We start from the raw sequence: 21,965 nt of genomic DNA on the forward strand, positions 1-21,965 counted from the left end.
AGGCATGATGAAGCGGATATCGTCCTCTTTTGGAAGACCAAACAAAGTAGTTTCGCTTTCACAACGAAGCACACAGTGTCTTCACGACATGGCGGCGGCGTCAAAACTACAGTGAGAATAAAAGTTACGCCTTCTTTCTTTGCGTGAACATTTGGGCGGCGTTATGCAAATCTTCCCACATAGTGAGGTAGATATGTGGGGGCGTGTTAGAACGAGCCGTTTTAGGTAGGTGTGGCTGACTCTGAACTTTTATAAAAAATATCTCTTTGGATTTGAGACTTTAGTCTTTGCAACTTTACAGATCTTCTTTATGCACCAAGAGCTTGTAACACTCCAAAGAGAAAGGAAAAATTTAAATCGCATCATATGACCCCTTTAAAGTAGTGTTTTTTTATCTTGCATTCAGTGTTTCTTTTTCATTATTAGAGCGTATGTTGTTTTTTTTCTATTTTTAATTTTTGTCTATTTGGATTTTATTTTATTTTTTCAAGGCAAGGTGAGTTTCTGGCTATTTTATCCTTCACATTCACAGCACAAATACTTGCATCAAAGCTTACTATGTTAGGGGTTTTGAAAAATTCTCAACCCCAAAGTAAAAGCTACAATAGTCAAACATGCCTCGGCTGAATCTCATCCTTTGCATTCAGGCTGTAATTGAACTCAAAGCTCCTGCATGTAGGACAGTGCTCTAAGGATAGCTCTTTATTGAGCCGAGTTCATCCAGAGTAAAGCCAAAAACCCACTCGGGGAAAAAAAAACATTACTGATAACACAGGTAGCAATTAGCAGCACAGCATGCCTTAAAAACGTGGGTTACAGCATCATGACCATCATGAAATCTCACAAGTTAAATAAATTTAGGAAACATTCCAGAAATTTTGGAAACTTAGAATACTCCAGGGATTTTTTCGGAAGTTTCCGGAAATTTTCCACCCCTTTGCAACCATACACTTCACACAAATATTAGAAATAAAAATACATTTTTAATTACACTGAACTCTTTTAGCAATACTTTTCAATATTAAAACAAGTTTATTTACTCTTGCCTCATCAGACATTTTTGCACTAAGCAATGCATTCTATGACAGAAATATCAAACACAAATATAGCTTACATTCTGTTATGATACACTGTTATTTGTGACTTCCCTTAATGCCATAACCTTCATGTTCCAGAAGAACATTAATAAATCATAGAGGTCACGCCATTGCATTATCGACATTCTAGATTACATTACTCATGCAAACACAAAACATATTTAATTATCTTCTAAATCTCCACCCGTTTCGGAGTTAAACATTATGAGTAAGGAGAACCGTTAAATCTAGGACTGCAGTTTGTGCACTTGCTCACAACGACTCTAAACGGGCTCAAGGAATAAAGCAAATACAGGAATGCAGACTTACGATCTGAATTAACAGTGGCTCACTAGGTGAACACAATGGGGCTTTTTAAAAAAACCCTGTCTGCTGCGCCCAAAAAGAACAACAAATCTTTTACTTGTGAGTTTCAATTCGCAGGCCAGTGAGCTGCCGTTGAGCACAGAGCACCTCACCATACACGGAGATCTTTCTCATCTGACTGTGAGGGGAACACTGAGGTTATACACTGTGCAAATGCATCAGCTAGACCTAATGAAAAAATATTCTCATGCTGGTTTTAAAACCCGATAACCAATATTGATGTTAACTACAAGTGCAAAAGAGAAAAAGGGCAACAGAGTATGTAAGGCTGCATGGTCACAGTGGGAAATAAATCGAGTTGACAAATGACAGACATTTTTTGAATGTTTAAAATGAATAATGCATATTTTAGACACTGGGACAGGTCATTTATTTTAATGGCAAGACACTACAGGCAAAACTAATGTTTTTTTTAGTTTTTGTTTTTCATGCACTGGTCAATTTTGAGATTTTGGTCTATTTTGCTTCTATAACATGTCTTCTTCCTGACTAGTGGAAAGAAGACATCCAAAATACACATTTAAGTGTTTATTTTATTGCACTTTATCTATTTGCATCTGTAGGTAATCATACGAATCTGACCGATTTGTCCTTATGAGACTGTTACAGTATGCAAACATTTGATCATATTATGCATGTGTTATCAGTGCCCAATGGGTGGAAAGCACACTTTTAGACCTGGCATCAGACTATTAATTTATTAAGAAACGATTCAAGAGCGCCAGACTGAATGCACATCGCAGCAAGACACAGCTGGATCACAACCAGCAGCTTTCCGCCTCACATGTGGTCTTTGTGTTGTGAAAAACGCTGAGTTTACACGCTGTTCACCTTCACACATGCTTTCCTCCGCAGTCGCTGAACAATGAGCTAATGCTGGCCTCAGAACAGACAGGTGAGAGAGGGAACAGCACATGATTCGAGAAGGAAACAATGTATTAGACTGAGACCTAGCGAGCTGCCTATAGCTAGACGGTGTTTTGCGCAGTTTGAGGTTCTGAAGATGCCCACACATGTTAAGCTGAACAAAAATGCAATCTAGGTAACTAGGCAGCTCACTAGAGTTTGATACACGGCCACTGCATACCTGCATTGCCGTAAGATTTCGCCAGCAGCCACCCGACACTGGCGCAGATTCTGGCTCTGGTCAAGTCATACTGATCCAATGGCTTTATGTCCGGGACCACAAAAGTCCTCCTCATTGCATTCGAGTCCACCATAGCAAGTCCAAAACAGACGGGCCGGGAAAAAGAGAGGAAGGTGATGCGGTGAAAAATGAAACAAAATTAAACAGTCATCCTTTTCTTTCACGCAACCACAGCATTGGGACCGCGAAAGGCCGAGGTTTCGGGTAACGTTAGCGTTCCGGCGAAAAATAATATAAATTTACTATTTATTCCTCTCTAGATCTTCTCTTCGTGCGTACAGTAGAGCTGGCGGCCGTATAGGTATGTTTCAGTCTATCGGAGCGACAAATTCAACGATATTCTCGGGGATGATCCACTGTTTTCGACCCCGCTTCAGAGTCCACATCGCTCTGGCTGATACTCTGCTCCGTAAACGACCGATTTCCAGGTACTCCATACTCCTATCAATCATCCCGCCGGGCATCCAATCAGGTTTCAGAATTTAGGACACAAGGTTGAGGAGGCGGGGCAAAGAATGCGAACTGAGGCAGCAGGTAGGAAGGCGCTTTAACTCAAGGAAACAGGTGCAGGACAGGTAGAACTTGCCCAGAAGGGTGCGAAAGGGAAATATTAGTCATTATGAACAGCGTTGTAATACATATAATCATCAGGGCATTACAATGCTTAACGGAGTATAGTGTCAACCGCACCAGTTCTCTTATGTTTTTGATAAGACTTTTTATAGTCCTACGCGTTTTAGAAAAAAAGGTATATTTAGTTTCAAAGTTATTAGCCTATTATTTAGCCTCACACACTGCTCAGCATGATGTTGTGGATATTTTATAAAATAACACAAGTATTTAGGCCACAGCATGTCATAAACTAGTGACCATCAAACCCTGTTAATCACCAAAACATCAAGCACTTAAAGCGATAGTTCACCCAAAAATGAAAATTCTGTCATCATTTACTCACCCTCAAGTAGTTTCAAACCTGTATGAATGTCTTTGTTCTGCAGAACACAAAGGAAGATATTCTGAAGAATGTGGGAAACAGAGCAGTTCTGGGGCACCATTGACTTCCATAGTATTTTTTTCTCCTACTATGGAAGTCAATGGTGCCCCAAAACAGCCTGGTTACAAACTTTCTTCAAAATATCTCCCTTTCTGTTCGGCAGAACAAAGAAATGTATACGGGTTTGGAACTACTTGAGGGTGAGTAAATGATGACAGAATTTTCATTTTTGGGCGAACTATCGCTTTAAGTGGACTCTTCACTGAAAATGATTCAGAAGCACAGCTCAGCTGTGGACAAACCTAACAGAGGACAGAATTGACTGAAGGTGCAGGTCACATGATGGTAAAGAGACCACTGCTGTAACTTTGTAAGACGATTAACTCGCAGAACTATTTTAATCTAATTAGGGAGGAACAGGGCATTTGTTTTTCTTCATTCTTTGGTATTCCAGCAGACCAGCACTCAAAATGTACTGCAAATAAAATAATCAAAATATGCTTTATATAAACACCGACTCGAAAACTGCAAAAATAACTCCACATCCCATTACAGACAGAATAAACTTTCAGTTGAAGTAACATGTACAATGAAAGTTTAAAGTGACAGAGTGACAACACTGACCAAATGTGCAGTTTTTTTTAACTGGTATATTCCACAAACCACAGCATTCAGATGTTTGCACAAACAAACATCTGAAAAGCTCCACCCATGTGTCCATGCAATTATGGGCAGGGCCTTCAGGGAGTTTACAATATTGCAATCAGATAATAAATTATCTGCAGATGTCAGGCATGTTGATTGTTCTTTTAATATACAGTAGAGAGGGGTAAACAATAGTTCAAGCGCTTCAACATTTTATCTACCCAATGTCATGATGAACAAATTGAAAGCATGTAAATGTTGTAAAGAGTGACACCATGTGTTCTGAATTGGTACTGCTAAAATGTAGTAAGCCATTTACAATAATTCACATCAGCATGTTGTAATTCATTTAGCAGTTTCCTGGTTATTGAATCTGGGTGTTTTGTGATCATCTGTAAAACTGCAGAGAATTCAGTCATCCTTTAGTCCTCCGAAGACAGCAGTAGGGACAGACTTCTGCTCCAACTGCACCTCTGCAATGACACAATGCAAATGATCAGACTGCCAAAGTTAAGCAACTGTTCAATGACACACCATTGAAAATCATCAATGCTGATGAAGAAAAAAACCAATTATGTCCCATCTGAACTAACCATCTGGTTCCCCATCCTCTGCATCCTCATCTTCATCATCAATGTCAATCTCATCTGGATTAGCTTGTTTGGCCAGTTCGGCAAGTTCACTGCGAGAGGTGTCACTCCTGTACAAACCAAACAAAAGTCAAGTGATGTAAATGGTACAATCGAAACTTAATTTTCAAAAAGGGCAGAACCTTTAAATAAGTCTCTGAGCCGGTGCCACACCACCTGCATGCTCGGATTGATCTGTGTGGCCTGCCTCAGACTAGGGCGCAGCACATACCTGACGAAGAGGATCTTGTCTTTAGGTTTGGGTTTGTCCTGCTCAGCCTCTGCAGCGAGCTGTTGAGCCTTCTGCTCCAGCAGCTTCATGTCATCCACTCCGCTCTGCCCAGGAGCAAGATCTGACACTAAAACACACAAGCAATTAAAAAGAGTTTAACCATACAATGAAGAATTTATATGCTGTTATACAACCTCAATTGGTGGATTAATCCAACGCCTATTTGCTTACCATTCTCACCTGTGCTAAGAATAAATTTCACATGCAAATAGAGATTGTCAGTCTAGATTCTACACCATTCTCCAGTCCAGTTTTAGTATCATTTATATACCATTATATTATTTTTATTTAGCTTTAATATTTATATTGTCATTTGTAATTTTTGTACGTTTTAGTAATTTTGTGCTTACCTGTTCCAGTAGCCTTGAGCATCTGAGAGGACATGAAGTTGACTTGTGTGTTGTATGTGGCCTGCACACTGCGTTTAATCCGCAGCATCTCGCGGATGGTGTCCTCATTACCATGGCGTACCTCAAACTCCTTCCATGTTTGCCAGAAATGAGCGGTCACCTGATCCAGAGATGTTAAGTCAGTCAAAATACAGGATCACACACAATATGAGCAAAGTAATATGGAGCGGTACTGTAAGATTTACCCTTGGATCACAGATCTGTGAGCAGTAGGAATAGATGGCTCTCGCTCTGTCAATCTCCCCAAGTTTGCTCTCCATGTCCGCAAAGCGCAGGCACATGTCTCTGGCATGCTCATCTGGCAGGACCTGCACCAAACCAAATGAACTCATTATAGCATATAACATTTTATACTGCCTGATATATTTTTAAATGAGTGACAGCTGAGTGGTTTACCTCAATGGCTTTCTGATAGATGGCTCTTGTGTGAGTGACTCCATAAATCTCTGCTGCCCGTTTGATGTAGATGTTGAACATCTGATGTTGTTCCTCTGGTTCTACAGCTGCAGTGGCTCTCTCATACACAGCCATGGCATGTCGTGCCAGACCGTACTCCTCTTCCAGCTTAGCATACAGCAAGTAGATTGCTGTTAAACAACACAAATTAAATCAGGACCTGGTTTTAAGTGAATGCAGTTAATCATGTCATTTTGTGTTTTCAGCATTATTACTTTTGGCATATTTAGCAGGACACTTATCCAGCGCTTGCTCAAACAGATCGCGCGCTCTCTCCAGCTTCTTGCCTCCATAACGGTCAATGAACTTGGTGAGGTACGTGTTCCAGATGTCATGGACATTAGGCCACCTAAAGAGGGCAATGCCACGCTCGTATGCCTTCAATCAAAATTAAATCCAGATTTATTTATAAATAGATGGATTTGTTAAAGGGGTCCTATTATGCTCTTTTACAAAGTCTTGATTTTGGTTTGGGGGTGTACTAGAACATTCTCTCATGCTTGGTGGTTCGAAAAATGCATTATTTTCCCCATAATTTACATTATTAAAGTACCTTTCTCCCCAGCCTGGCACAAACGGCTCGATTAGTTCCGGGTTTGATGAAGACCCGCCTCCGAAAAAATGAAATGTGTTGTGATTGGTTAGCTGTCACAGTGCATTGTGATTGGTGAACAGCTTAGACAGTGTTTCAGTACTGCCCCGCCCCTTGCTCCGTCTTTCAACAAAAACTTTTTGGTGAAACCGGTACTGTACTCCCTCATTATGTAGAAGCTGTCCTCAGTAAAATGCGCAGCACACAATTGCAAATTGGGGTTATAATGCTCAGGAACAGAGTTAAAAATAAATTGCAACCACTGTTTCCTGACATCATCCACTTTCGGAAGTCCAAACAAAGACGTTTGGGCACGGAGGTGAAAAAAAAAACAGCGTTTCAGGCGGTCGCACACCGGACGAGAAGTGCAGCGCCGCGCCACTTCTTTAAAATTCGAACACATTATTTTCTACGAGTGTACGCACACCGGCAGCAGCGTTCGGCGTCTGTCCGCGGCGACCAGCTACGTCATGTTGTACTTGTAAGAATTGTTCTAGACACGGCGCTGCGCTTCTCTGCGACTGCCTTTAGAAATGCCGAAAACTTGAAGCTACAGCAGCTCTTCTTCTTAGTTTTCTCTGATGCACCAACTATGCAGCAGCACTTCTTCATCGTCGTCTTGTCTGATGCACTCAACCAAGCGTTCTAACCACGACCTCACCCCTCCCACCCCCCACCATTCGAATTTCTGTAGGCGGGAATTATTTTAATGATATTCTAATGGAAAAATCATAAAAAGTGAAAAAGCATAATAGGACCACTTTAAAGCGAAAAGAAGTAAATTCAGACAAAAAAACAAAACAATAATGAATAACAGAAGGTTATGTTAAATTCCCTCACCTTGAAACTATCCTCAAAGTAGTTGTGTTCTTCAAGAAACATGGCATAATTAATGATGATCTGAGGAGTGGCAATCCGGAGATCAATGATGCGATCATACACTGCCTTTGTGGACTGACAAAAGCAACAGTTATATTAACACACAAAACAGCAAGAACATACATGCATTCGCTCAGAGAAAAGGAAACGATAAAGCAACATACCTGGAATGTGCCAAGACTCTCTTCCAAGTCTGCAAGCATGGACCACACTTTCAGAGACTTGTAAACTCGATTCTGCACTGGTTCTGATGAATCAAAATACTCTGCTTTTCTTGCTGGAATTGCTGTTGCTTTCTGTGAAGAAAAAGACTGTCAACAGCTGGAAAAAGTTTGATGTCATGATCTCCAATTTATATCCCTTTGGCATGAAATGCAGTGAACTAGGACGCCAAGCAAACTTTGAAACTGGCCTTAAGATATTACCAAAAATAAAAACTGTATAGACATTTAAAAAATGAAAATGACAAAAACAAAAAAAAATTACCAAAGCTATATAAACATTAAATAAGTAGAATATAAATATATTAATAAAAACTATAATATTAACTAAATTACACTGCGCTTCACTAAAGCACTAGTGGTAATGTATAGTAGTTTCCTGTCTCTTACCCTTAGTATACGCAAAGCTTGGTCATAATTCTCATGTCTCAGCTCCATCTCTCCATATTCACACCACACTGCAGCAAGATCATCCACCTGTTTGTAGTTCACCTTTGTGGCCTTCTCAAAGATAGTCCGAGCCTTGAAGTTCAAGCGAAATAGTTAACCATCAGTTTACAATAATGTACCAACAAATTATCTACAAAGTTGCAAGTATACAGGAAGTGGCGTACATCATCCAGCTGTTCATTATCCTCATAGAATCTGGCGAAGGACACCCAGAGAGAGTGAGGTTTTCCTGTGGCTTTCAAAGGATCTATCGTTTGCACAGCTTCTGTGTATGTGTTGATAATCTACAGGAAAAAGCAGAATAAGATGTGTAAATCACACACAGCAGTTATGTTGAGACAAATATCAACAGATTTAAAGATGTAAATTATGTTTCCAACCTGTCGAGGTTGGCCCTCATAGAGTTTGACTCTCTTGTGCCACTCGTGAACGTTGTGAGGGTTCTGACGCAGCAGCACACTGTTCAGTAAAAGTGGCCGTCGAGTTATCAGCAACTCAAAACGGGCCAATCGCAACTCCAAGTCAATGTCACCTAGAGTGGGGAAATCAGGATTTCTGTAAGACCAACATCAAGGATTATTTGCTACAAGGTCTTCCAAGGAAAAATCTCTCACCATCTTCATCTTGTCCCAGTTCAGATGTGGTCTCCATCTTGGCAGCGATCATGCTCTCCTCAAACTGCGCATAACTGTCAAAAACCTGGGTGAAGTCTCGCACAGTGACTACGGTTAGGATAGCTTCCTCGTATACATCTCGAGCCTTGAAAAAGCAGGATAATGGTAATAGTGTCAATTTATGCATGAGCGGGGTTAGTTTATCCAGAGCAGTCTTAGATTTTGTATACTTGCAGTTTCACCTTCTCAAAGTGTCCACTGCGGATGTAGTAATCAGCCAGAGAACACCAGAGTTTGCCAAGCTGGTCAGTAAAGCGAGTGAGTCCTCCTCGGATAATCGCTCCCACTTTCAGTGAGGTCACCTTGTCCGGGTTTTGTGAAATGAGGTCACAGAGCTCGTGCCAGAGCTGTAATTGAATTTTACAAGAAAAAATATGTACATTTTACATGGTATGTATATAATTCACAATACTAAATTAATGCTTATATGGAGATACAGGCTGAGATGAACATTAGAGGCATAAAGCCACTTTCAAGGTCTTAAAATTACAAATCATTGAATTGATTAGGAACTTTAGCAATTATAATTCCTATAATAATGACTAGTGTATTAGATACTAATTTTTTCTAATCCAAAATACAATTATTGACCTATTTTAAGCCACCAAATCCAGATCTGCAACCTACATTTTTGTCTTCAGCATGATAACCCAATAAAATGATGACCAATTTCAGACTGCATAATTTTCGTTACTCATCATTTAGTAAAGAACCATAGTCAAGATAAATCTACTACTGTTCAAATACACTACTGTTCAAAGGTTTGGGGTAAGTAAGATTTCAGTTTTAGGGGTGAGGGGTCTTTTTTTTTTAGAAATCAATACTTATATTTAGCAAAGATGCATTAAACTCATAAAAATTGACAGAAGACAAAGTTACAAAGGATTTTTATTTCATACAAATGCTGTTCTTTTGAACTTTGTTCACCAAAGAATCCTGAAAAAATGTATCACAGTTTCCACAAAAATATTAAGCAGAACTGTGTTCAACGTTGATAATAACAGAAATGTTTCTTGAGCCCAAAATCAGTATATTAGAATGATTTCTGAAGGATTATGTGACACTGAAGACTGGAGTAATGACTGCTTTACCATCACAGGAATAAATTACATTTTAAAATATATTTATATAGAAAGCGGTTTCAAAATATTTATGTTTTTACTTTATTGTTGATAAAATAACTGCAGCCATGGTGAGCATAGGAGACTACTTTCAAAAAAAAATATATGTATAAAAAAAATTTAATCAACCCAAAATTGTGAACAATAGTGTATTTACACACCAGATGTACAGGTGGACAAACTCATAAAAAAATAAAAAAGTTAAACCTGTAATTTGCTAACCTGATAATTGGACTTTCCCTCTTTAGAAACAAAGTTTTCATCATTGACCACAGCTGCCAGCCGGATCGCAGCTATATATGTATAAAAAAAATTTAATCAACCCAAAATTGTGAACAATAGTGTATTTACACACCAGATGTACAGGTGGACAAACTCATAAAAAAAAAAAAAGTTAAACCTGTAATTTGCTAACCTGATAATTGGACTTTCCCTCTTTAGAAACAAAGTTTTCATCATTGACCACAGCTGCCAGCCGGATCGCAGCTTCATCCAGACGTCCAACTGAACGCAGGTAATCAATGTATTCCTCTGCATTCTCAGGAGACAACTACAAGCAGGACAGAGGAAAAGCAAGTGTATAGATAGCTTTATTAATTTACACATTGAATCACAAAGCTTGAAATGTCAACTATAGACAATCAAGTGTGTATTTGGTTATCTTCCAACCCTCACCTTTAAGTACCGGCGGTAAACACGAATAGCTGTTTCTGGGAGAGGCAAGTTATGGGCAAAGCGAAGATACAGGGGCCAGATGCGAGGATGCTGGGTAATGGGTAGCGCTCTTAACGCCCTATCGAACGTCCGTCTGCTCCGAGTAATTTTGCATTGAGACACCATGAACTGACAGTAGTCGATCCATAGCCTCGGCATCTGAGGAGCCGGTGGAAAAAAAGTAAACATTCACACTGCTATATATGTGCAACCGTCAAGTCACACAGTACTGCTGCTATATAAACATAAAAAACTATATGAAACTTTAACTTTACCTTATGCATAAACACAAGTGCTCTCTCATGACAGTTGTTCACCTCCTCGTATGCTAGATCTGTGACACACTTGCCTTTCACCTGTTTCCTCCGCTCTCTCAGGTAGTTGTACCACAACTTGTAACTGAGAAACACATTTAAAAAAAAGAAGCAACTCTATTTTAGGTTTTAAGCACAGGGCTTTCATTATAAGAGAAAACAAGATGACATGCACATACCTGCCAGGCAGCTCTTTTAATGCTCTTTCATAGATCATATTGAGCACTGATTTCTGAGCATTTTGCTTGTGCTCAATGTAACGTATCCAGCATTTGACTGAATACGGATTCCTGATGATTTCTTCTTCATAAGGCAAATCATCATCTTCCTGCAATATACGAATAACTCAATTATTTGTACAACGATGAATGCAAGCTCAAAAAGATGAAGTCATGTTAGGGAACTAGAAATATATCGAGCAGAATCACATTTGCTCGCTTAAAATTGTTATTTAATTTCAAATACATTGTAACATATACGCTACTAACAACGGTTAAGCTAACTACTGTTACCCATTCAGTCTATTATTAAATATGTTTTCAATGAAAACGACACAACAACACAGTTCGTGTTTGACAGGTAATAAATAACAGAAGTTAGTAAATACAATCTTAAAACACTTTTTTTGTATATTGGTATCTCATACTGTTAAGTTAGCAAGCTAATCACAGCTAGCTGAGAACAGACTCTATTAAAGGTCACAAACCCGACTTTAAAAACACAAATACATACGAATAAAACGTCTGACTTCCCGCTAAGCGTTGGCATTTTCCTTTGCCAGAGAAAATCCGTGTAATATTGTTAATAACTCAGTGTTATTCTTGACAAAAACAAATACTTTCACAGCGTGTTGAGAACGTTGAGTACAAAAGCCCCGCCTTTTCCGAGTGAAGTCGATTCCTATTGGCTGTCGCTTCCATCGCTTGCTACAATACGGTGGCCCGGGAGGTTGCGTCAAAGTTTCTCCTCTAGGGGGAGCCTCTAGGATTAGGGCGTTTTTCATGTATGCCAATGTAAGAGAGGTTTTGCCATTATTCTGAGAGCAAAAAATGTTTTATTAGATAAGTAACTGTAGCAAACATAAGTGATGGTGATTGTTGAGAGTTTCCTTGTGAAAAAAAAGTGTGCTAAATACATCTTTAATAAACTGTACTTGCAGATCGTAATATTGGCCAATGGCCACATCTGAAATGGGCCCTATTGTTAATTTTACCCAGCAGTTTAATTAAATACGCTCATTCAGTGACCTGCATTTATTGCATGGACAGAAAAAAAAGATAATGTAAGTGCGTGCACAGTTCAGTTGAATGATATTTGCCTTCTTTAATGATGTTAAACTGAATATAAGCAGTAAACTATTTTCTTAAATAGCCACACAATTAACAACAACACTGAAATAGCGGGAGCGTGCAGTTTATCTGTCAATCAATTGCAAAGACCCTATGCAGAAATGATAATAAATGTGGGGTATATATTGTATAATTCACACTCTGTGTATCAACCGATATTTGTGTGTTGATGCTGCAACAACAGATTATGTTTATGTTTAAAGTTTTAGAGATCAGTGTCCGGAACTACACTTAATGAAGTTGTTAGTAATTTTGGAAAACATGTTTAAAGGCATGTACATTTGCAGGAGATCAATATCAGTATCCTAATTGGATGATGATTTATTTTTCATGAAAAATGAACAGCACAGGTATAACGCTAATTTTAAAAACAGACATAAAGCTTCACACAAATACATCTTTATTTAATTCACAAGAGATTGTCAAACACAACAGAAACAGCACAAGCCTATTTGATCATTCATCACAGCAGATAAAAAAAAAAACACTTTCACTTAATACAGACACACAAATAAAATACCTTTCAGTCAGTCAGTTTACTCAAACCCTGAGCCATGAAGCAAAAACAATACAGAATACATTTCTAAACAGTATGTTAATTTCCAGTGTGAACATTGCTTATTTTGACAAGCTATTTTATCTAAAAACCAACATGTTAAGCTTATTTGTAATACTGACATTCATCCAGGTGATGTGAAACCAGAATATATGAACATGCATAGCGTCCTATTTTCTCTTTTCTTTGCTTCCCTCCTTTTTTTCTTTCTTTCCACTACTTTTTCCTTTTACCTTCTTAGCCTCCTTGTTCGGCTCTGCTCTGTCCCGTACGTTATTCTGTTGCAGCTGAGTGGTGTGGACTCTTTGTTTCAGAGAGAAGTAGTCCTCATATGGGCCCATTGGACTAGCCATGTCTCCTGGGTGTGGAGAAGAGGGTCTCGAGTGTCCCTGATTGTCGGGAGACCTGCACTCAAAAAAATGATACGTTGGATTTACTTAACATTTCTATGTCAAGAGGTTACACATAACTGGGTTATGTTGCATTTAATTAACATGATTTATTTCAGTAAACTTAAGTTTATTACATAAGGTTCATTCAATGCCATTTAGTTGAATCAGTTCTTAATTTCGCCCAAAACTATTAAGTTCAATTATCCTAAAAATGATCATCAAACAAAAATGAAAACAAGTAATCCAGTTTAATTGATTAGTTTATTTAGTGAATACATTCAACAACTATTTTTTTTACAAATGTTATCTATCAAAAACTTTGTAAAGACTTTTATTGTTAGGCGTTGGCCAGAAGATGGTTTTGTTACATCCATGGCATGCCCAAAGTAATTTGTTTTTAATTATTAAAACAACTTTTCTTGTTAGCAGGTCCTCAACCCAAGCACATGCTCTACACTTCACCACAGCGGTAACCCCCAAAAGCATGAATATACCAGAAACACTTTTAAATACAAACATAAAAGAACATTAAACATTGACAAGTCTTGATAAAAAAAATGCATAAAGTAAATCAGTTCTTAATTTCGCCCAAAACTATTAAGTTCAATTATCCTAAAAATTATCATCAAACAAAAATGAAAACAAGTAATCCAGTTTAATTGATTAGTTTATTTAGTGAATACATTCAACAACTATTTTTTTTACAAATGTTATCTATCAAAAACTTTGTAAAGACTTTTATTGTTAGGCGTTGGCCAGAAGATGGTTTTGTTACATCCATGGCATGCCCAAAGTAATTTGTTTTTAATTATTAAAACAACTTTTCTTGTTAGCAGGTCCTCAACCCAAGCACATGCTCTACACTTCACCACAGCGGTAACCCCCAAAAGCATGAATATACCAGAAACACTTTTAAATACAAACATAAAAGAACATTAAACATTGACAAGTCTTGATAAAAAAAATGCATAAAGTAACATTTTATTTCAACATTTACTCTCCCTGTGCAAAGCAAAATTAAGATATTGTTCTTTTAAAATTAAAATATAGAGTTGAGTCAGTTTAACACTATACAATGCACAATATACAACCAATGGGTGTTAAATGAAATGTGTGTTTTGTTTTTTTAAATAAACTGAACAGTATCGTAAAATAATTTTTTTGAGTGTGTGAGGAGACACGCACCTGGAGCGATTCTGTCTGTGTGGGTTCACATTGAGAGTGAGCGGTCTGCCAGGCCTAGGGCTGAGAGGAATTACTATAGCCTCCCCTGGTTGTCCGATTGTGAGGAAGACTTCAGGGAATGGACACGGCTGGTTATTTGCTCCATGCGTCTGAAAGAGACCCAAAAATTGACATTACACATTAGACATCACACTGTTGATGCACTTGAATAATTAGTATTTTTGGTCAAAGATGTGGTGGTCACCTCTATGTGGTGTTTTGATTATATTTTGTTGTACATTTTTGTCACCATTACAGTGATTAGTGTTTTTCTGTGCATTAGTGCAAATACTGTTGAAAATTATGTATATACACAAACCATGAAGCCTACAAAACGCAATTTGGTTTTATATAAACATTCAAGTCTTTTCTATACAAACAGAAAAGTTCATAGTGACCAAGCTGTTAAGCTACGAATATGACAAAAAAAGAATCAGACCAAATTTTATGTCTTTATTTACTAAGAGTCTTCCCATGCAGCGAGCTGTTAACTCAGGAACATTTTCGGTCCTTTTTGGAGCTCGAAAGCTTTGGGTCCCATTGACTTTCATAATACTGACAAAAACAGCTGAAACATTGTGACATATTTTGGTCTGTTCCTCACACAAAGCCATCGTAGGACTTCAAAAGAGTTCTATGGACTACTTTTATAGTGCTTTTTGTTTCACATTTTTATTGTGCACATATCACGAAATGTATTTAGAGAAATAATAATCACTTTCATTCTGTAAACAATTTTTGTGGTCATCTACAGTACCTACCTGATGTGGAGGGAAGCACATGGAAATTTGAAATGATATCTGTAAAACAAAAGTGTGCTTACAATTAATATCAACCACTTCAGTTGAATTTTTAGGGATGAAAAGCAAAAATAGATGCAGTACAAAATCCCTCACCTGCGCAGACATGTCCTCATGTAGTAATCTCTCTGGAGAACATGAGGCCGATCTGGGGGGAGGCCTGACAGGTGTGTCTGATTCACTGACGCTCAGAGTGGGAGAGGAAGGTCTGGAACAAACTTTTTTTGGCGGAGCAGGTGACGCGGGGGTCAGGATGATTTGAGGGGCCGATGTTGTATTGTTCTCTCTCTTAGTTCCAGTGCTGGAGTTCTGGATGCCTGGCAATGCACTGAGTGTCACGCGCTGGTCATCCAGTCGTCCGCTCTGAAAGTTGGCCACCATTCTGAAAAACTGCTCTGGATCTTCCGCTGCATGCAACAAGCCAGAACAGTGTGAAATATTAGGATTTCTACGTTTTTTTTTTTTTAATGAGCAGGTCATTAATAATCAGCAGACTTTGGTTACCTGTGGGACTAGAGTTTGGATTCTTTGAAGAGGAGGAAGGGTTTTTAAAGGGTTCAAATGAGCACCGCTGGTCATCCATTCGCCGATGCTGTGCATGATGCAGCAGGGAAAAAAGATGGTCCTGATCAATACTATTTTGTACCTGATTGAGAGAAAGAAAACACTATATGAATCAATCTGAATGTCATTTGTATTTGATGTTCAGAAGCATTCTACCTTCACAGGAACATAATTTGATTTACCATACGAAAACTGCCTGTGGTAACTGACAGCATGACACAAACTTAACTTGTTTTGAACCCAGAACATCTTTCTTCATTGAAATTGTCAGTTCTTCTTTACAATTAAAGAATGAATCTCATTTTTATATTGTGTGAACTAATCCAAGAGCTACATAATAAAGAGCTATATAAATTTTTTATGTTGCTAACTAGAACAAAATATATATATAATTTTACATATATACAGTACTGGTCAAAAGTATAGATTTTTTTACGTTTTTGTAATTAATTCCTGTTATGAGAAAGCCGAATTTTCAGCAACCATTAAGCCAGACTTCAGTGTCACATGATTCTTAAGTAATTATTCTGAATGTAAGTCAGACTGGAGTAATGATGCTAAAAAGAAACAGAAATAAATTACATTTTAACATTTATTTAAATAAAAACTGTTATTTTAAATTGTTATTTTAAATACTGTTTTTACTGTATTTTTGATCAAATAAATGCTGCCTTTGTGAGCATAAGAGACCCTTCATTATTCAACTGACTGGTATTGTAAAGTATATACAATTTTAAATATATACAATGTCTGTAGCATCTTTTTCACTTTAAGTGGTACTGTTATGCTAAACTGGTTATAAATAATGTTTATAACCTATAAAAAGGTTATGCAGTGATTTTTAACATTTTATTCAGAAATGCCTGTGCTGCAGTTGGATGCTGTCTGGATTGATCTGTGCAGTGTGGTTGGCTCACCTCAGAGTCAGGACTGAATGATCCTGATCTCCGGGATGATTTAGTGGGTGAGCCTGATTCAGACGGACGGTTAGTCAGGGATACGGGTTGAGAATAAGACTTCTTTGGGGGGGCAGGAGATCCCAGGTGGATTTTGGGAGCAGAGCAGCGCTGATCATCTATCCGAGAGCCCTGCCAAAGAAAAATAATACAAGAGTGCATTGTTATCACAGAGTGCTTTTAAATAAATGATAGTCTAACCAGGTTTCTATTTCTGGGCATGTACCAATTATGGAAACAGGAGAGCGCTAGTAAATGTTGATTAAGCCCTTTTATGCTGTCCTATATTTGGGCTCTTGTTAGAGCTGGGCATAGTCTCACAAATCTAGCATTCATCATATTTTCCTTGATTTGTTTTTTTTTAAATAAAAGAGTTAAATGTATTATGAAAACATACTGAAATTTTTTGTGGAAACCGGGTTACACTTTTTAGGATTCTTTGATGAATAGTTAAAAATTACAATATTTATGTAAAGTAGAAATCTTCTGTAACATTATAAATGTCTTTACTGTCACTTTTGATCAATATAACACATCCTTGCTGAATAAAAGTATTAATGTCTTTTTTGTTTTAATTACTTACTGACCCTAAACTTGTGAATGGCTGTGTATAATGCCTTTAAATGATGAAGGCAACATATCAATGCTTTACTCGCCTGTATTCTGGAGACCATGCTGAAGAGCTGATCTGAATCCTGAGCAGTCATACCATGAGGTGATTTGATCTCTGGCAACCGGTTTAGCGTTGCCCGCTGGTCATCTAACCGGCCATTTTGGGTGTTAGCAATTAGTTTAAAAAACTTCTCAACATCTTGATCTGTTTTGAAGGTGTAGAGAAACAGAAATCGCACTGATTGGTTTGCCCTTTGTAGCTATTTGATAAATTATAACAGCTGGCTGACTTACAGTACCTGACTGGCTGTTATCCATATGTCCGGTTGATAAAGGGTTAATCGAGCAGCGTTGTTCATCCATACGTCCACTTTGTGCTCGACTAACTAGACACAACAGTTGGTCCTGCTCACGCTGATGGATTTAGAACAAGAATAACAGGCTTTTATACTTGTTAGTAGGAAGCTTGGAGAAAAAGTATGGCTTAAGTGTCCAAGGCTGCTGTAAATATAATATTCATAGCTCACTTGAAAACTTTCACAGTCCATTCTGTCCTTGTCTGATATAGGGTTGAATGAGGCTGATCTAGTTGTGAGTGTGTTATAGGTGGCTGAATCAGCAGTAGCTTGAGGACGAAAGCTTGATCTTCTCATAGAGCCCTGGGCCCCTGAGATCAGGCTCATTTTTGGAGGGTTGCGTTTCTTGAAACTCTACATGACAGGTAAAAAAAAAAAAAGTTCATACAATACTTTATTCTTAAACCTTTCATATATATATATATATATATATACACACACACACACACACACACACATACAGGAAAAAATTATGTAGCATTTACTTGAAAAAGAAACAATTTTCACTCTAAAATTGCTAGTAAATTTCACAAATAATTACAGAGAAATTGCAAGTAACACACTGACATTTTTAAATAGAAAGTAGCATTTTCTTGTAAAAAGCCTAAAACTAATAATCTTTATTTACAACATTGAAAAATAATAGTTTTTTTTTTTTACAGTGTAGAGTTATATAGTCTTAATAGATGCCTACAGAGTTGTCTGGAAAACTCACATGAGCTCTGCTGACCATGCTGCAAATCTGATCAAAGTTTGTCTTCAGTACATTTCCATCTTTTGGATCTTTGATCGTGAATGCCTCCATCCCTGGCAATGAGTTAAGCGCCACCCGTTGGTCATCTAATCGTTGACATTGACTCTTGACCAGCAACTGGAAAAACTCATCGGGGTCTGCTGCAGAACATGCAGAGAACATGTATAAGTTACTTTTAAGGCAAGATACTACATTGTTTGCTCAGCCACTGGTAAATTTAGAGATTTTGGACTCTTTCGCTTCCATAACTTGTCTTCATTCAGACTAGTGGAAGGCAAACATCTAAAATACACATTTAAGTGTTATATTACACTTTACTCATCTGCAGATTTCAATTACAATACATACAGTGGGTACGGAAAGTATTCAGACCCCCTTAAATTTTTCACTCTTTGTTATATTGCAGCCATTTGCTAAAATCATTTAAGTTAATTTTTTTTTCCTCATTAATGTACACACAGCACCCCATATTGACAGAAAAACACAGAATTGTTGACATTTTTGCAGATTTATTAAAAAAGAAAAACTGAAATATCACATGGTCCTAAGTATTCAGACCCTTTGCTCAGTATTTAGTAGAAGCACCCTTTTGATCTAATACAGCCATGAGTCTTTTTGGGAAAGATGCAACAAGTTTTTCACACCTGGATTTGGGGATCCTCTGCCATTCCTCCTTGCAGATCCTCTCCAGTTCTGTCAGGTTGGATGGTAAACGTTGGTGGACAGCCATTTTTAGGTCTCTCCAGAGATGCTCAATTGGGTTTAAGTCAGGGCTCTGGCTGGGCCATTCAAGAACAGTCACAGAGTTGTTGTGAAGCCACTCCTTCATTATTTTAGCTGTGTGCTTAGGGTCATTGTCTTGTTGGAAGATAAACCTTCGGCCCAGTCTGAGGTCCTGAGCACTCTGGAGAAAGTTTTCGTCCAGGATATCCCTGTACTTGGCCGCATTCATCTTTCCCTCAATTGCAACCAGTCGTCCTGTCCCTGCAGCTGAAAAACACCCCAACAGCATGATGCTGCCACCACCATGCTTCACTGCTGGGACTGTATTGGACAGGTGATGAGCAGTGCCCGGTTTTCTCCACACATACCGCTTAGAAAAAACGCTTAAGGCCAAAAAGTTCTATCTTGGACTCATCAGACCAGAGAATCTTATTTCTCACCATCTTGGAGTCCTCCATGCAGGCTTTCATGTGTCTTGCACTGAGGAGAGGCTTCCATCGGGCCACTCTGCCGTAAAGCCCCGACTGGTGGAGGGCTGCAGTGATGGTTGACTTTCTACAACTTTCTCCCATCTCCCGACTGCATCTCTGGAGCTCAGCCACAGTGATCTTTGGGTTCTTCTTTACCTCTCTCACCAAGGCTCTTCTCCCCCGATAGCTCAGTTTGGCCAGACGGCCAGCTCTAGGAAGGGTTCTGGTCATCCCAAACGTCTTCCATTTAAGGAATGGAGGCCACTGTGCTCTTGGGAACCTTAAGTGCAGCAGAAATTTTTTTGTAACCTTGGCCAGATCTGTGCCTTGCCACAATTCTGTCTCTGAGCTCTTCAGGCAGTTCCTTTGACCTCATGATTCTCATTTGCTCTGACATGCACTGTGAGCTGTAAGGTCTTATATAGACAGGTGTGTGGCTTTCCTAATCAAGTCCAATCAGTATAATCAAACACAGCTGGACTCAAATGAAGGTGTAGAACCATCTCAAGGATGATCAGAAGAAATGGACAGCCCCTGAGTTAAATATATGAGTGTCACAGCAAAGGGTCTGAATACTTAGGACCATGTGATATTTCAGTTTTTCTTTTTTAATAAATCTGCAAAAATGTCAACAATTCTGTGTTTTTCTGTCAATATGGGGTGCTGTGTGTACATTAATGAGGAAAAAAAATTAACTTAAATGATTTTAGCAAATGGCTGCAATATAACAAAGAGTGAAAAATTTAAGGGGGTCTGAATACTTTCCGTACCCACTGTATATTCTGAAGGTTGTTACAGAGGGGTTTGTTCATATATCATTCATTCATCTGAACCATGTTTTTTTTCCTGGCTATTGACAGTTATACAGTTATTTTTTTCGGATTTATTAAGAGATAAATCCAAAATCCCTCTGTAAAAACCTTTTACTCGAATAAATGAATGAACAAAATGAAACAAGAATTTGAGCCTGGCTTTTGACCAATGTTCAGATTTCCGTTCTGGAAATGTATGTAAATGAGTGCATTTTTATTTAGAAAATACCAAATTTGCATATTTAAATATAACATTTCAGAAAACATGTAATACAAAACGATTATCTTAATGTACTGTGATCAGATGTGTAGGTGTGGGGATATTCACCTTACCCTGCCTTGTCTTGCCTTAATAAATACATACTACTAATAAGGAGGATCATTTAAAAGATTAGCGTGAAAGTAAATACATTTTCAACAATTAACTCATATCTTGATCACAGTATCTGACCTGGGCTGTAGGCATGAGTTTGTTGAGGTGTTGTTGGACCCAAGGTACAGCGCTGTTCATCCATTCTTCCACGCTGAGCTTTACTAACCAGGGAAAACAACTGATCCTGTTCGACTGGCACTTGCTGTCAAGACAAAAACAACTGATTCAGTTTTATACAATTATGTAATTATACAAAATGTAAAGTAAAAAGCATGAAATACCTCCATTTTGTCCGCCATATACATCATCTCCAATTCTACAATCTTCATCTGGATTTTCTTCTTATTAAAATACAGATATCAGTGCATACTTCATCAAAACAAGTATTCAAATTTCAGTCATGCTGAGCTCTCGTACTTCTGTACGAACTTGCGAGCGATCTTCTCTAGAATGAAGTGATGGATGGAGAGCTTTTAGAAGGTCTTAAACTCTGAATATAAACCACACAGCCATTAGTAAACCGTCTTTAATCCCAGATAAAACCAGTTAATCCTCTCTATCATACAGTCATGATCTTTTATCATGGGATATGACAATCATTTGAGCAATGACATCAATATCTCTCAACAGAGACCTGCTGACACCATCAGTCTGTGTTTAGGTTAATATAACTCTATGGAACCGATTAATGGATTTCTGAAAATCAGCAGACAACAGCTTAAATATTATGAATGTGATGTACAGGGAGAGTGAAATTTCAATCAAGAGTTGAGTTACAGGAAGTGCAGTTGCAAATAGGTAACAAACAGGACCTGGAACTCTTAAAAATGGTCAAATTAAGAGCTTAATTTTCAATTAAAATACTAATCGTTAACCTCAGAAAGTATACTATACTAGTATATCAGTATACATATATTATACTAAACAGACTAAAGTTTTCTATTTTACAATGTAAATTATATCTACGATATTAAAGCTGAATTTTCAGCATCATTACTCCAGTCTTCAGTGTCGCATGATCTT

General features: G+C 38.0%; 3 protein-coding genes across 5 annotated transcripts in view; all 3 read right to left on the bottom strand.

The window, feature by feature from the left end:
- Nucleotides 1–3,096, bottom strand: part of LOC107563314 (calmodulin-regulated spectrin-associated protein 3-like) — a 38,568-nt gene extending 35,472 nt beyond the window's left edge. The window contains exon 1 of the mRNA XM_016248159.1: nucleotides 2,551–3,096. Coding sequence (XP_016103645.1) covers nucleotides 2,551–2,683 — 133 coding nt within the window. The 5' untranslated portion in view covers nucleotides 2,684–3,096. The remainder of the gene's footprint in view (nucleotides 1–2,550) is intronic.
- Nucleotides 3,097–3,834: 738 nt separating this feature from the next.
- On the bottom strand, nucleotides 3,835–11,895 carry xab2 (XPA binding protein 2). Of its 2 annotated transcripts, XM_016248174.1 has the most exons (20): nucleotides 11,734–11,895; nucleotides 11,181–11,329; nucleotides 10,963–11,086; nucleotides 10,649–10,846; nucleotides 10,437–10,523; nucleotides 10,196–10,243; nucleotides 9,035–9,199; nucleotides 8,793–8,937; nucleotides 8,559–8,710; nucleotides 8,343–8,462; nucleotides 8,119–8,250; nucleotides 7,672–7,803; nucleotides 7,469–7,582; nucleotides 6,252–6,414; nucleotides 5,977–6,167; nucleotides 5,766–5,888; nucleotides 5,521–5,680; nucleotides 5,111–5,237; nucleotides 4,843–4,949; nucleotides 3,835–4,722 (listed from the first exon to the last, which is right to left on the bottom strand). In XM_016248174.1, the coding sequence occupies exons 1-20, from the start codon at nucleotides 11,767–11,769 to the stop codon at nucleotides 4,661–4,663; spliced, it is 2,535 nt and encodes an 844-aa protein (XP_016103660.1). In that variant the 5' UTR covers nucleotides 11,770–11,895; the 3' UTR covers nucleotides 3,835–4,660. The 2 variants fall into 2 exon arrangements, with proteins under 2 accessions (XP_016103660.1, XP_016103661.1); XM_016248175.1 differs by lacking the exon at nucleotides 10,196–10,243 and having other exon boundaries at nucleotides 10,389–10,523.
- An 829-nt stretch (nucleotides 11,896–12,724) lies between these two features.
- On the bottom strand, nucleotides 12,725–21,854 carry LOC107563329 (uncharacterized). 2 transcript variants are annotated; one of them, XM_016248180.1, is made up of 12 exons: nucleotides 21,224–21,854; nucleotides 21,021–21,144; nucleotides 18,526–18,701; nucleotides 17,982–18,164; nucleotides 17,754–17,868; nucleotides 17,499–17,659; nucleotides 16,804–16,974; nucleotides 15,827–15,968; nucleotides 15,419–15,729; nucleotides 15,284–15,322; nucleotides 14,484–14,632; nucleotides 12,725–13,311 (listed from the first exon to the last, which is right to left on the bottom strand). In XM_016248180.1, the coding sequence occupies exons 1-12, from the start codon at nucleotides 21,269–21,271 to the stop codon at nucleotides 13,077–13,079; spliced, it is 1,854 nt and encodes a 617-aa protein (XP_016103666.1). In that variant the 5' UTR covers nucleotides 21,272–21,854; the 3' UTR covers nucleotides 12,725–13,076. The 2 variants fall into 2 exon arrangements, with proteins under 2 accessions (XP_016103666.1, XP_016103665.1); XM_016248179.1 differs by having other exon boundaries at nucleotides 18,526–18,704.
- Nucleotides 21,855–21,965: the final 111 nt, after the last annotated feature.

This window comes from Sinocyclocheilus grahami, unplaced genomic scaffold, assembly GCF_001515645.1.
Source record: "Sinocyclocheilus grahami isolate Dianchi unplaced genomic scaffold, SAMN03320097.WGS_v1.1 scaffold868.1, whole genome shotgun sequence".
NCBI classification, from domain to species: domain Eukaryota; kingdom Metazoa; phylum Chordata; class Actinopteri; order Cypriniformes; family Cyprinidae; genus Sinocyclocheilus; species Sinocyclocheilus grahami.